This window comes from Hippocampus guttulatus, chromosome 1 (genome assembly GCF_054856545.1).
Source record: "Hippocampus guttulatus isolate MCC_2025c chromosome 1, RoL_Hgut_1.0, whole genome shotgun sequence".
In the NCBI taxonomy this organism is placed as follows: domain Eukaryota; kingdom Metazoa; phylum Chordata; class Actinopteri; order Syngnathiformes; family Syngnathidae; genus Hippocampus; species Hippocampus guttulatus.
The window spans coordinates 20,269,293-20,284,817 of record NC_141261.1 but is presented as its reverse complement, the minus strand read 5'-3'; the positions used below and the strand labels follow the sequence as shown (position 1 = coordinate 20,284,817).

General features: G+C 43.4%; 1 protein-coding gene across 2 annotated transcripts in view; it reads right to left on the bottom strand.

Annotated features, from left to right (window-relative positions):
- Positions 1-1,371: 1,371 nt before the first annotated feature.
- Positions 1,372-15,525, bottom strand: part of ncam2a (neural cell adhesion molecule 2a) — a 187,068-nt gene continuing 172,914 nt past the window's right edge. The window contains exons 10-18 of one of the 2 annotated variants that reach the window (XM_086117651.1): positions 14,918-15,105; positions 14,711-14,807; positions 14,082-14,255; positions 12,819-12,938; positions 12,035-12,156; positions 11,776-11,950; positions 5,999-6,203; positions 5,633-5,672; positions 1,372-2,724 (exon numbers count right to left, since the gene is read on the bottom strand). In XM_086117651.1, coding sequence (XP_085973777.1) covers positions 2,668-2,724; positions 5,633-5,672; positions 5,999-6,203; positions 11,776-11,950; positions 12,035-12,156; positions 12,819-12,938; positions 14,082-14,255; positions 14,711-14,807; positions 14,918-15,105 — 1,178 coding nt within the window. In that variant the 3' untranslated portion in view covers positions 1,372-2,667. The remainder of the gene's footprint in view (positions 2,725-5,632; positions 5,673-5,998; positions 6,204-11,775; positions 11,951-12,034; positions 12,157-12,818; positions 12,939-14,081; positions 14,256-14,710; positions 14,808-14,917; positions 15,106-15,525) is intronic. The other variant, XM_086117660.1, reaches the window with a different exon arrangement.

The window sequence follows — 15,525 nt, the reverse complement described above, 5'->3', positions numbered from 1 at the left end:
CTATGGTCACGAGCTATGGGTCGTGACCGAAAGAACGAGATCCCGGATACAAGCGGCCGAAATGAGTTTTCTCCGCAGGGTGTCCGGGCTCTCCCTTAGAGATAAGGTGAGAAGCTCGGTCATCCGGGAGGGGCTCAGAGTCGAGCCGCTTCTCCTCCACATCGAGAGGAGCCAGATGAGGTGGCTTGGGCATCTGATTCGGATGCCTCCTGAACGCCTCCCTGGTGAGGTGTTCCGGGCATGTCCCACCGGGAGGAGACCCCGGGGAAGACCCAGGACACGCTGGAGTGACTATGTCACCCAGCTGGCCTGGGAACGCCTCGGGATCCCCCAGGGAGAGCTGGAAGAAGTAGCTAGGGAGAGGGAAGTCTGGGCTTCCCTGCTAAAGCTGTTGCCCCCGCGACCCGGCCCCGGATAAGCGGTAGAAGATGGATGGATGGATGGATGGACATTTAGATGAACAAAAAGCAAAATGGGTAAAAGAGATTAAAAGGTATTAAAAGCATTGCGGAACAGATGAGTTTTAAGGGATGATTTGAAGGATTGGAGGTCACTACAGTTGCGGATGTGTTGTGGTAGAGCGTTCCAGAGGGTGGGGGCGGCGACAGAGAAGGCTCGGTCCCCCCAGGTTTTGAGCTTGGTCAAAATACAGCAAAGAAAAAAAACAAAAAAAACACAACAAAACGAAATCCGTTGCCAATGATTAAGCTCAATTTAGTTTTGAAATTGGGAGTGCTCCGAAGGGCATGCAGATGCAATCGACAATCATACAACCCAGTACATGGAGATTATTCATCTGCTTTCGCACGTACAAAACACAGTTGATAATAAATGCATTGAGCTGTATGCGGTATGGCAGAAAAGGTCTAGGACTGGTGTCACAAAAGCGATGTCCAAACCAAAGTACAAGTTTTCTCTTTCAATGTAGTCCAGACGATCAACAGCATGTCCACAAAGAGATCCTGCTGTGTTTTCTTCAAGGCCAGACAACTAATGACTGCTTCGGTCTGACCACACGGCTGCTCACAATACCCTGAGCATCTGACAGTTTCTTCCTTCTGACCTTGCAACCCCCCACCCACGTTCTCTAGGGGGTCATCAAGATGCTTGAGGATGCGGACGACATCAAGATGGCTGTGATGACGGCACTGCTGAGGATCCTGGAAGAATCTTTCCAGGAGTGCATGAAGGAATAAGAGACAAGGCTGGGAAGGTGCATTTCAAATTTTCAAGGGAAAATTTGTAGCTTGGATTTGGAATGTTTTTGTGACACCAGTCCTGGATCTTTTCTGACACACCTCATATGTCAGCATGAATAATCACCCCATCAGCGTGCAGTTGTGCTGATGTTCTCGTCATTGTTTAGTCCATTTTCCACAGTTCACGGCAGCGCAAAAACATTCAGCTCCCAAAGAAATACAGACGTGATCCAGAAGTGTGGACTGACACTACGGGAGGGAACAGATGTAATTACTTCTTCATTTGAAATTTGCTTTCAGCTGCTGATTTGACTTGACAATCAAAGTTGAACGAGCACCAAGCTTTGGACCAAATACAACATGACAAAAATAAGAATCTGCCTTTTGAAAAAAAAAAAAGTCACATCCTTTATGGTGTATTTACATAAAAGCTCTGCAAAATATTTTTTATTTTTATTTATTCTCACTTATGTACAACACATGACAATGTCAGCGAAAACTACGAGGAAAAATACTAAGGAGACATCAGAGGCACAGGGCGCAAAGACATCAAAGTAAATGTTGACTTGTGTCTCCATTCCGAGGTTCCCTGCATTTCAGTTCTTCCAACATTTAGCTTTGATCGATCAAAACATTCACAGTTCAAGCTCACAGGAGGAGACCGACATAAAAAGAAAAAAAACAAAAGAAAACAAAAAAAACCCATCCAGTTGTATGATGAGAGATGACAAGAGATGACAACAGTGGCAGCAATACTCATTGTCAATACTTTATAAAAGACTTTGTTAAAACAATAAACACAACGCACATATGCTACTTGACACAATATTCTTTTTTTTTTGGTCCTTTTTTTTAATGCCATTGAGATGCTTTTTTCCCCCCTCTGGCAACACACAATGAAACAACACTTTACCCTTTTTGAGGACTGTTCTGTAGAAAATAGATTTAACGTTTCTTACTGAAGCTAATAAGTTCGCCTGGCCTGGCCTGGCTAAGACAGGCAAATGAAGAGGTTGACATCATCGGTATACCGGGATATGCGTGTTAGTAGTGTGAGCTTGTGTTGCTAGAATCGCCCCCGAGTGTGACGGTGAGGTGATGGGGGGGGGGGGGTGGTTATGACTCAACTGTGGTTTCTTTGGATATGAAATACTTTCTGGGATGGCGCTGGAGGGTGAGGGGGACTCTTAAAAAAAGCATCATGTGAATCATAACCAGACACAACAAAACAAGAAATATACAATCATTTTTCACTGATATCATGTCAGCAACCACGCTTCAATCTAGTATTTCTATTTACACATGCCTCTCACACATATTTCTCTCCACTATGCTCCATTGCTGTAGGTTCTCTAAGTTTTGGTCTCGTGATCCGAATTTTCTTGTGGGCACAAAAGAGGGAGCCTCCTTTTATGCTTTGCTGTCTTCCGGCTTCGCGTGGATGCTGTGGTCGCCCTGCAATTTGATTTCAATCGTATCCGGCTTGAGAGACTCTCTGCCATTTTCTTCCTTCAGCGGCAGTTTCCTGCAAGTTGAGAGCACAGCGTGCAGGTGACAGAAGTGCCAGTGAGCATAAACCACAGCAAAGAGTGTGATGGGAAGACGGAAATGATTTGCGCAGGCAAGGAGGATGTTCATGAGACGCGTGGTCGCATGAGTCGCAGACAGGAATCGATGGAAAACGGCCGGAGGAGGCTCACTTCATTGAAATGAGAACACAGCAGTGATGGAAGCGCATGTGAAATGTTCACATTCATTCTTCTGCTCGGACAGACAGAATCCTAAATGGACTGTCAGTCAGCATGGCTTTGCAGATAATGCACAGTTGTATCCATCAATGTCCCCAAATGACAACAGTTCAATGACGCTGCTGTGTCATTGTTTCATGAACACATCGGCAAAAAATAAATTATGCTGTCATTACCTATGGGTCATAACAGGAGACTTTAACATCCATGTGGACAACAATTTGGATAAGTTTGCTAAAGAACCTTCGAAAGCCTGGAAGAGTCCTAAAATGGTTCAGGTCCCTCTTGAAGGAAGGGTTTATTTTGTGGCTTTGGACGTTTTAAATCTGATCGAATGGCTATGTCCATGCGGGGTTCCTCATGGACTAGTCATTGAACCCTTTATTGGTTAGCCTGTATATGCTAGCCTTAGGTTAAATTCTTCAACACGCCAATGTTGGCAATCATGGCTACCCAGATGATATGTAGCTACACCTGTCAACCTTGTACCCAATTGACAACAGGTCAGTTAAGGTACTGTGTCACTGTCTAAAACAAATTACTAACAGAATGTAACAAAAATGTTCTTGGATTCGACCAAAACAAAACTGGGGTCATTGTTTTTGTCAATAAAGTAAAGAGGATTGCTCTTAGGAAACACTTTCGAGTCACTGTTTTGAAAGACTAAAGACCAAGCCTGCAACCTTGACGTGCTGATTGACTTTTAGCAGTCAGATCAAATGAAACACTAAAACAGGCTATTACCAGCTGAAAAACGTATACAGACTGAAGGGTGCAATGCTCCAAGCATAACAAGAGAAGAGTAACCATGCTTTTTTCTCAAGTAGACTTGATTATTGGAACCGTTTTCTTTATTGGACACCCTCAGGCAGGAGAGCATCAAACGCTACAGCTCGCTTTCTAACCAGAACAAAGAAGTCAGAACATATCACTCTTGTCCAAAACACATAACACTGGCTCTCAGTCTGCTGTAGGATGGATTTTAAAATTCTGCGATGGTCAATGAATCGCTCAGTGACTTAGGTCCTGAATGCATGAAAGAAATGCTCCTGGAATATAAACCCCGTATAAGATTCTGGGGTCAGCAGACTCGGGTCAATCAGTGGTGCCCAAAGTTCAAAGCAAACATGGTGAAGCAGCATTGAGCTGTTATGCTGCACACAAAACGAATGAGCCTTCAACAGAACAGACGTTAGCCCAGGTTCAAAACTATGAAGCCCTTCACTCACCCCATAAGTATGATTGAGGTCTGTTTGAGCATTTCTATAATCTATTTGCCCAAAATCATGCCCTTGCACAGAGCAAGGGCAAATAAATTATAGAAAAGTTCTTTGAGATTTTCTTTTCTACTTTTTATTTCTCTACTTTGCTATTAAAATTCTTGAATTTGTTTGTCTTTAAATGTTGTTTTCTAACTATGTGAAGTTCATTGTGTGCTTGTGTATGAAATGTACTCTTGTAAATAAAGCTGCCTCGCCTTTCCATCTCTTGAAACTATACATAAAAGAAAATATCATATTCGCAGCAGCAAGCTTTAGCTTCCCACTCAGGTTTGTGAGTATTCTACCACCTGTCTTCTACTACCCATTTCTAAAGACATTTGTGCTGAAATGAAATATAACTTTTGCTCTATGCAGAACACACACCCGTGAAGAAGCCCGTGCCTGGTTTTGGCTTGGAGCTCCCCGAAATGACTAGCTGTTCCCCCCTGTGAGTGGGTCCATATTGGGCGTAACTTTCAATATGGTGCATTCAGTTCTACACCAGTTGAAACTACAACCAAATAAAGAACACATTTGTAAAGAAATATTTGCCTGGCAGTGTCCATCATAACTGAGTGTTACCGTTGTGAAAGCAGAATTGATGCATCCACAACAAAGTATTGGCACTCATTAGATCGTACCTAATGAAATGGCCAATGTTTCATCATATGTTCACATTCTCCAAAAACATTCTTATTAATGCGTGTCACAAACTTCCTTGAAACAAGAAAAGTGACATTATAGGAGTGGTGGTGGTGGCGGCGGCGGCGGGGGGTCTAATAAGCACAATTGCCAGTCGGCCTCAGGGAGTTCCTCAGCGATTGATTGGAGGATATTAACGTTGCCGCACAGTGGAAGCAATTTCATGTTTCATTAGTTCATGCGCACGCCGATTGGACTGGCGGTGTAACCTCTCGTATGCTTCTTTGGTTTGTGCTTTGTCCACATTGATTCATTAGTGATGCAAATATAGGATCTGTCAGCGGAGTGGCATTCCTCAATCAAGTTCTATGTTGCACATAAATACGACAGGACACAACTACTTTTTACACTGTGACTGATCGTACTTTTTCACATGACGCGCAACGGTGTTAACCCTGAAGCAGAGCCACAATTGCAAACTAAAGTGCCCATAAAGGCACTCTAGCAATGTACAGTAGTTTCTTGTTCATTACACAAGAAACTGAATGACATGTAGAAAAGCAGCATGAAAGTCAGCCTTTTTGAAACATGCACAATTAGGCCCGTATTTGAATAATGAACGCCGAAGAAATAGATTGACTAACCCTTAGGTGGAGTCAAATGATCAAACAGACTGCTTGATGAGCGACCGATGTGAACATGTACATGCAAACTGGACATGCACGCACCCATACACACACACAATGAGATGTGGGTGAAAAAGACATTATCAGAGACATACTGTGGTTGAAAAGGTGGTCGGGCGGCTGTTGTAGGTGCACCTAGACGGCAAAAAGAAGGCTTCTTTTCTCATTGCCTCAAAAATAGAGTTTGTACAAAACAATTAAATTTCACCGGCTAGCCAGATTGCTTTGAAAAGTTGAGCGTTTCACAGAAGGATTTGATTGGTTTCACTTTTTAAAGCAGGTCACTCAAGACGTGTGCTCATTTGAATGAAAAAAAACAAACAAAAAAATAACCTAAAGTTCAGGTCGTGACCCAAAGGCCGTGACACCCACAGCAGATGCTCCCTCTGCAAGCATGAATGACTTGTTGACATTGGTACAACCCTGAGTCGCCACCCTGTGAGAAACAAAAATACACTCACAGGTAGGCGGCCTTGCCCTCCTCCATTTCTTTGCCTTTGCCACCGGTGACTGTCTTTTTGCTGCACAGTGTGCGCGTGATGCACATCAGCAGGCCGCAGTGCCGCAGGAAGAAGCAGCTGACATCCACCAGGACAAGCAGCAGGAGAAGTGCTCCGAGGCCAAGGCCCACCACAGCCCCGAGGCTCAGGCCGTTGAAGAGGGATTCTGCTCGCACACAGACAAAGCACTGTGAGATGGCGCAAGAGGTCAGCAGTTGACAATGTGGATTTAGTGCTGCTCGGTTTTTAAATTGTTGTTCAGTCATACTATTATGTATATTTTTTTCTCTGTTTCCTCAGAGGGAGCCCTCTGCGGCGGGAGCTGCCGTGGGTCGTGGTCTAGTCCCGTGGGGTCCCTGACTGCTGTGTATACAGGTCCTTGGTGTGTTGCTACACCGGGGGATCCTTGTCGACGGCATGCGGCCAATGTCTGTCTACTTTCCAGTCCTGGCGCCTATGGACTCCTTGCCATGGTGTTTTAACTCACGTAAAGCACTTTGGGTTGCATTGTTTTGGGATGAAAAGTGCAATATAAATAAAGTTTGATTGATTGATTGACTGGCTGGGAAGCCTGATGAGAGAGGGTCTGGTTGAAGGACAAGGCAGCTTGTCCAATCACAGCGGTGACGTGCTAATAAACTGAAACAAAAACTAATAATTTCACGCAGCCCACATTTGAAACAAGTTGGAGAAGAGTTTTACAGCAACATACTTTTGGCTTTACTTTGGGATTCTTGAAAACACTGCTTTTACATTATGCTACATTATGCGCTGTACTTTTACTTTTATCATTTATTACTCGCGTGATCTATTAGTTATGGTTTATCAGATAGAACTCCCGTCACACGAGTCTGTGAGACCAGTCCAATATGAGCACTTCTGATGATTGACTCCCTTTCATCAGTCAAATAGAGCCAGGCGGTCACATGTTGCCAAACAAAGGGCAGGCAGAGAGTCACAACAGCCCTGGACTCACATATAATCTTTGTACTTACAGGCGATGAAAAAAAGAACAGCAATGTCATGTGCTCTCATCTTTCTGGCTAAAATGTCCACATTTCAGCCTACAAAAACTTTACTTCGACCTGATGCTGTTTCACAAGTGCAAACAAAAACTTGTTTGAAGACCATTTCATTACTCAGAGAATTAATTTGTATTTTTAGGATGGTTGTTCGTCTCTGTGTGCCCTGCGATTGGCTGGCAACTGATTCAGGGTGTCCCCCGCCTGCTGCCCGAAGACGGCTGGGATAGGCTCCAGCACCCCCCGCGACCCTAGTGAGGATCAAGCGGTTCGGAAAATGGATGGATGGATGGATATTTGAGTCATATTATTCTGAAGATACAGAAGTCTAGCCCCTATTTTATGGACCGTGTCAATCGTCACAATGACAATGGAGGCAAGGAGTGAGGACATTCTTGTTTTCAAAATAGCATTGAAGGAGCACTCCTTTCATTTGATGGTTGTAAACATGCATGGCTGACCAAAATATCACACTGGACAAATCGTTCATGAATCACAGGAGCCTCTCAATAAACGTCATTGAGGTCTGTGGGAGGGAAGGGTACACAAAACTGCTTTATTTTTACTATGTTTGGCAAAACTCGTACTATATAGATTTGTGTTAAATTTCTTCATAATTGTTCCCAAAATCTTCATATTCATTAAATGGGCTTCACTGTTTTTCATCGAACAACCAAAAAACAAAACAAAACAAAACAAAAACGGTTTCCGTGATATCCTAAATTATTAAAAGACACTTGTATTTACCATAAAAGCCTCCAAGGAAATAATCATGGTGTAAAAATGAGGTTAGCTCAAATGAAACTGTTAATTGCCCTTTGAATGAAAAAATCGGTTAAAACATTAACAACCGCGTGTGGCTGGACATACATTTTACACTGCATTCTGAATTCACATTCTGAGCTGGAACTGCACTGAGTGGCGATGTGTACACAATTCGATGTAAAGTTCATTCCTGTAGGAGGATGTTTTGGGCTACACAGTGACCCACAGGTCAGGGTGAACAAGTGCCGGCGGTGCTTGAATACTTTGCGATGTGTTTTGCATGTCTTGGGTCAAACCAGAGAAATCTTTTGTGGATTCTAAACGCTCGAAGCACTGCATTGCATTTCTTTCGCGGCGTGTTTTAATCATGTGTGAATGTGTACAAATGCAAGGACAATGTTAATAGCAGCAAAATCCTCATCAGTTGGGTCTAAGTCACTTACCTATTAATTACTTAACTCTGATTATAGTTGCTAAGCAACACAGAAGTGGCTGGTGCTCATGTGGCTTTTTACCTGCTATTTGTTTACATGTCCAACTGTGGCAGGCAAAACGAATGTGAACGTCTGTGTCATGAGGGCATTAGTCCACTGTTATTCATTTATGTTTCTCCTGAGAATCCCCGGCCTAACTAATCGGTTGTGAGTGATTTTCACACATGATCTAATTCCTAAAACACCATGCACATTAATTTTTATTTCCATGCTCTATTAACCCTCAATCTGACAAAGACTCCTGACTACTTTCTGAAATATGGCGCCCATTGCGTGTCTGTCTATTCCTCGGTATCCAAACAAATCCATCCCTGTCCAACCCTGACAACGCAGACTCATTTTGCCTCGCCACCGATTGACGGTGACTGGAACGGTCTGAAAGGAAGCGAGTCCATTAACGATGACCGAATGGCCATTAATTGATCAGGGAGGCAGCGGATGCTAATCTTCAGAGGGATAAAACAGAAGTGTTTGAGGATGTGAAACAGGATTCTCCGTAAATGTTGGGACATTCTGCGGAAATCAAAGTTGCCCTGAGAGCTTTTAAAAGGATCATTAACAGAGGGACAATCTCCTTTTGGACCAGATTTAAGCGGGATTCAGCGAGCCCTGATGCAACTGAAGTGCACTCAAGAGCCAACCTAAGGAACAAAATGCTATGAAAGGGCAAATATCTGGTTTGCTTTTTTTAACCCCACCTTTAATGAGCACTTTGAATTCATCATCAACTTCTTACACAACCACTCCTGAATGAACAATTTTACGGAGTACTGACAACTTCCACATCGGCCTTCAGAACTCCAGACCGTGTGACTCTGACACTCACTAGTAGTATGGAAAGATAAGTAAATAACTAACAACAGCAGAGTGACAGCTTTTTCCTCCAAAGATTTGTAGGTCAGGTCACTTCGATCTCAGAGCAAAACTATACTTTTTACTTTTTCTTCACTTTCTTCAATCATCACTTACCTTTTACCTTTTTCCCCAACTTCTGACTGTCAAGTGTGATGCCCATTAGGTGTGTCGACCTGTTTTTCGGGTGGGTTAACCTTGCGAAGCAGCCTTAAAATATTGTGATATGCTTTCAGTATTTTATATTTCATTGTCGAATCAAAGTTATGTGTAAAATGGGTATATCGTCACTGTGAGAAGTGAGTCGTTTCATTGTTAACATGGCTGTGCATTACAGCTGCTACATCCAAATAGGATGTTGATTTTGATTTTCTTCCTGGTGAACCGTTGCTACAACTTTCAGGATGAGAGTACGCTTCTGCAATAAGAATTTAATTTACTTTAAGGCTTTCAACGGAATGTAACCTGTGGTTCTGATCATGAAGGAGGGAAGACTGGCCCCCTCCTGTTTTACGTAGTTTTCTTGCCTTCTTAGCACAAACCTTCACCCAGGTTTACTGTTTGTCTAATCTTCACATTTAGAGAAATCTCCCACTCTCTTCCCTGACATCTTTGCTTCACTCCCGAGCCCGTTCCCACGATGCACCTAACAAGAGAGGACAGTCAATCGAAGACCCGCCTTAAGCCCAAAGCTTCCCAGGTCTTCCAATCTGCTTGTGAGGCAGCGCACATGCTTGCTGGCCATTTAGCTGGAACAGAAAAACATTGGCTGGATATATTCCATGCCATCACAAATAGACTCCAGGAGGAAAAGCAGGACTCCTCTGGGAGGGTTTTTGTTGGTGGTGCTCACAGGGGGGTCAGTAATGGAATTACATTTTTATTTCAACAATATATATTTCTGCCAGTGGGGTGAGAGAGAGCAAGAGCATGACATACTTCAAAGCACCACATGGCGCACACATCAAAGCATCTGTCTGCATTTCTGCATACATGTGCACATTTGTATGCGTGTGGCTCCAAACTAGCTGGAGGACTTGGAAATGAGAATTTTTTCGACACATCCAGTTTTATTTGTTGTAAAAGTCAAGGCCAACCACAAGTTTCCCACCCGCAAGTCAAAACACTAGGGCTACATCGGTGGGGACTCGAAGAGAGAAGCGTGTTGGCCCTTAAAAATGAATGCTGAATCGGAATTTTCAGATTTGAGTCAGAACGAGTCATAGCATATCGTTGTGTATATTGCCACAGAGCAGTGGTTCTTAACCTGGGTTGGATCGAACCCCAGGTGTTCGTTGAATTGATCTCAGGGGTTCGACGGAGCCTCTGCCATGGAGGTTAAGTTACACCCGACTCAACATAAATTAGTTATGACACGCCCGCTAGGTCATCACTAGCTGCAGACGATCACATTACATTGCTTGTCTAATCAGTGCTGCGGGAAATTTAGTTCGCTCAGTCGTCAACATGTGACGGTCGTGATCATACCTCATGTGATTTTTTTTTTTTTAAAGAATGTTTTAATACATGCCAACTATGTCGAACAAAAAAAGAAAGTACCGGTAGTCAGACGAATATGTACAACGTGCATCACAGAACGGGATGGGACTCAGCGTCCGATCTGCATGATTACTAGCAACTCTGGTCTCACACCGGCTAAACTGGAGGAACACTTCTTGAATCCGATTTTTATTTTTCAGTAAGGGTTTGGTGAATGTGCATATGAAATGTTTGGGTTCGGTATCTCTCACAAGGTTCAGAACCACTGCACAGAGTAATGTTTGGGTGGCAACACTCACGTCGCAGTATGTGTGATGCATTGTAGCGTTACAGAATGAATCAGGCCAAGCGGCAAGCGAGCAACAAATTCTAAAATGAGAACAAAAAGGATTACTGTTGGCCTAACCAAAACAACAACGCTAACGGTGCATAGCTTAGTCGACAGTTTAATTTCTCCCTTCCCTCTCTCTAGCCCTCCAAAGTCTTCCCTCCTTCTCTCATCATGGCTGCCCCAGATCACAGGAAACCACAGAACTAGTAAGTATGTGGAGAGAGCACGTTATGTGTGAAAATGTGCTGTGTGCAAATGAGCATTAAAATCAACTGTTAAGCAAGCTAGCAAGAAAGCCCAGCAAGGCAGTCTATTAAAACCTTTGTTTACTCGCTGTTGACCTCTCATGTCATCCTAGCAAGGGAATTTGCAAACTTTGACGCCATACTGGAGATGAAAAAACCCAGGCTAGCTTTGCGCTAGCTCGGAGCTGCTCCAGTGTAAGAAGCAGATGGATTTAACATGATGGATTGAAAGAACACCTCACTTCCTGGGGGGTAAAGTAAGTTTTTCTAAACTAAAAATTACCTTTCTGGAGGTTGACGTGGCTCTGTTAGCGCGTCAGTATATGCTCCGAATGTTTTCAAAAAAGTAAATATGAGTCTTGTAAAATACAATTTACATTACGATCGAATAGGATTTTTCATTTTTTGGACAAGAAGTGTAATTTGGAAATTGGACGTTTGGATATTTGTCTTGACTCACTGGTTAATTGGTAAACAAATAGCGAACATGGATTTTGAGTGCAAGTCTACAACAGTGCAGGGCTTTTACCTGTGATCTCAGGCTTTTGTGGCATAAAGAACTGGTAGAAGGTGGGCTCTGACAGGCCCTTAACATTGCGGGCTGTAATCTCTACTTCGTATCGCGTGTTCCACTGCAGCGGCTGCAGAGTCGCAAAGTCATTGGAGCCCGGAACAAGTTTGGTCATCCATTGCTCCTCTTTGTCCTGGAATGCAACAAAGACCTACCGATATGAAGTCAAATCGATGGAAATTTGTGTAAATGATGGAGAAAATATGCTGTCACTCACTGTCTTGTATTTGACTATGTATTCCACAATAGGCATCCCTCCGTCATCCTGCTTCACCAGCCCCAGTTTATAGGCTTTCCCCAGTCCTCTCTGCCCGTGGACTGCCGGTGGGCTCGGTTCTCCTGAGGAACTCACAGGGAGAGTGTCATGTTTCGGTTTGTGACCAACAGGTGGCACTGTGGGGCTTTTCCCTGCAGCTGCACACCTGTTGGTCGTGAGGCAATTATGGCTATAAAAGGACTCCCACCCGACCACTCATGGTCCGGTCATTGTTGCTCTTTGCTGCTGTCATGTTTGTTTGTTTGTCATGTTTAGGTCATGTTTTTGGTCATGTTTCTGTTTTTGCTAGTTTTGAGCTTCAGTTATGGTTTTTGTTTGATACTTTGGACTTTGCTTGTTTAGGATTTAGTTTTCTGTGTTTTATCACAATACAAATCACTGCGAGGCTGACTAAATTAAAAACAGTATGTTTGGCTGTAATGTGCGTGCCCTCTTGTGTCATCAATTGCATAAACTAGCGTCATTCATAACCCTGAAATGTCGTATGTCTGGAACCACCTAAAATGAGGACCCCATGTAGTGCAATCATTTTTGGTGTGCATTTACACAAGGCAATTTGAGCTTGGCAAATAGTGTGAATTAAAAAACCATAAACTGACAAATTAATTAAAAATGAACCTGCAGTCCATCAAGACAAATTTGGTTGAATGTTGATCCCTGGTCAGATTCTGGATGCGCTCTCTGACTCATCGAGGTGAAAAAATCTTGGTAGTGAGAGACTTACGGATGGGTAAAGTCTGGAAGGTCTCCATGTGACTGAACTCGCCCTGACCCTTCCCATTGACGGCCGCCACTCGAACCTCGTACGTTGTATTGGGCTCCAGGCCGGTCAGCACCACCGTTGCTGGTGAGACAGAGAAGCATCACTCGCATGGTGACCACAAACATGAGCGTACAACTTTTCCTGGAGAGAACAAGTCTGCTCATAAATATTCACAAGCTTGATCCGGATTCACTCAATTGCTCAATATCTGCTCATTTGTTGCTCTTCCCCCTGTGCACGCACTGCATATTAAAAATGGAGTGTAAACAGAGCATCTGAATATCAGAGCGCAGTCTGTCACTCGTATGCATTTACATAACCTTCCTTGCGCTGAAAAGCCAACAACGTAATGAGCTCGCCACGTTGTTTTGTCAGTCAGAGCAAATTAAATACTCTGTAATAGGAGCTTGCGCACTGCTTCAGCCCTGTAACAAAGTCGGCAATTTGCAGCCGCGGTAGGTTTGTTTAGTTTGAGCACAGACTTCAATTTGCACATAAGCATTGCAATGTAAAGAGTCCAACCATCTAATTATGTTTTAGCATTATCAACTGTGAAAGGGGTTTCTCAAGTGCCACACGCTAGATTTTAATTAGGTAAGTGCACAAAAGTATTTTCAGCCTTAATTATTAAAAAACAAAACGAAACAAGAAACATTAAATTCGACTTCAAATCACCTTATTTGTCCTCTTTTATGCTGTGGTGTTATTTATTTGAGTTACGCTGTGCAATTGACTGTAAAGGATGAAAGTGAGTACAGTAAGGACAAAGATCTTGGAAAACACAGCTCAATCAGTTAATCAGCTTGGAGCTGGGCGAGAATACTTAGCTGAAAAAAAGCCTCATATTACATATGCACAACAAACTGAAAATAACTTCAGTTTTGAAATCAGAAGCCAGTAAAAACAGGCATGAATTTATATAAAAAGGGGGATTGGTAACAAACAAAAAAAACTTTTGAATATCTCAAAGTTTTTAAAAAGTGAAGACAATTTGTAGTTTTAATAATTTAGCAAGAAACATGAAGTCGATGCATATGGTTTGTTTTTGCGGGCCATGTAAAATGATGTGGCGGGCCAGATGTGGCCCCCAGGCCTTGAGTTTGACACGTGCACGAGATGAATAGAGGGAACAACATTGCATTTTCTTTCATGACGTGCTCTGCATAGGCATCTCAATACTCTTTTCCATACTTTGTTTGTTTCAGTCCTCCACTGAATACTCACTTTGCACACTATGTGATCTGACATCCTTCCAGTCCTGCGGGCCCACCTCCTTGTACTGGACCAGGTAATAGCCGATGGGCACGCCGCCATGGGAGTCCGGCTTCATGAATGTGACGGTAGCCAAACGCTGGGAGATGGCTGACAGGCGTACCGAGTACGGATTGGATGGCACATCTGGAAATGACACGACCTCAAAATCTTATGGTCTTGAATAATCAACCTGTCTTGTCTCATAACTGTTGTAATCATGTTGTCTTAGTAGCCTTCCAAAGCACCTTGTTTGCTGCAAGACCACATGTGATGTCAGCTTTTATTCATTACTTCTGCTATCCCGGGTGATTCAATCTGCACTAAAGATAATTGGAAGGCACAATCATGTATTAGCCTGCACTACAGTAAATTAGGGTCCACTTGGGTAAATAGCGAAGGGAATGGCAAATCAGATGGCTTTGTATGAGATTAGGATATTGTGAATAGAAGTGGTCATGGAACTTTATGGTAATCGCAAATTGAGCCATTACAATTATCAGCGAGACGGGGGTTGCAAAGTACTGAAACAGCTGTGAAGTTCCATATGTGGGCTGGCCAACTTCGCACATTCTTATTTGGAGGCCAAGGCTCACACTCACCTGCCTGGGCCAGAATGAATTCCTGGTATCGAATGCCAATGTTATTGCGGGCAGTGCAGTTGTAACGACCAAAGTCCCTGTCGGACATTGGAGTAACCTGAAAAAAAAGAAAGAAAGGGAATTTTGATGCTGATGGAAACAGAAAGCAAACATGAAACCACAACGAAAAAGTCGTGCATCCGTGTGCTCATGCTTCTTTGGTCACACCTCTAGTAGAGACTTGCCCATGCCGTTGTGCACCCGCGTGTTGATGGTCCCGTCTGCGGAGATGGTGAAGTGCTCCCTCCTCCACAGCAACGTTGCAGGCGGGTTGGACATCACATCACAGCTGATGTTCACCGGGTTCCCCTCCCAAGAATAGTAGATAGTGTGGTTGGTCAAGAACTTTGGGATGTCTGTCCAGAACACAGACAGCGTGAAGGTCAGCCTCATTTATGTTTCAATGAGTACGTAACCACTGCTGGCTGCATGTACGATCAAAAACATGTTGTCGGTATTGGTCAGATTGAACCCTCAAAGCGAAAGAAGAATTTCACTTAGCTCCCTGAGCATTATTAAAAGAACCCCTGAGTGGAGCCTCTTCAAACTCATGGCGGAAATCTCCATCATAACTGTCTCCAGGAGAATAAATACTGTATAGATAAATATCTAAATAAATAAAGGATGGAAGCAGGCACTCAATTCCCGCAAATGGGAGAAGCAGTTTTGTGCACATTCCTTTCAGTCGAGGCATGATAGCGGTTTTATTCTTGCTCGCAGGATTCCATTAGAAAGATTGATGCCTGTTTCTCCGTCACCAGCGAGGACATGCTGTC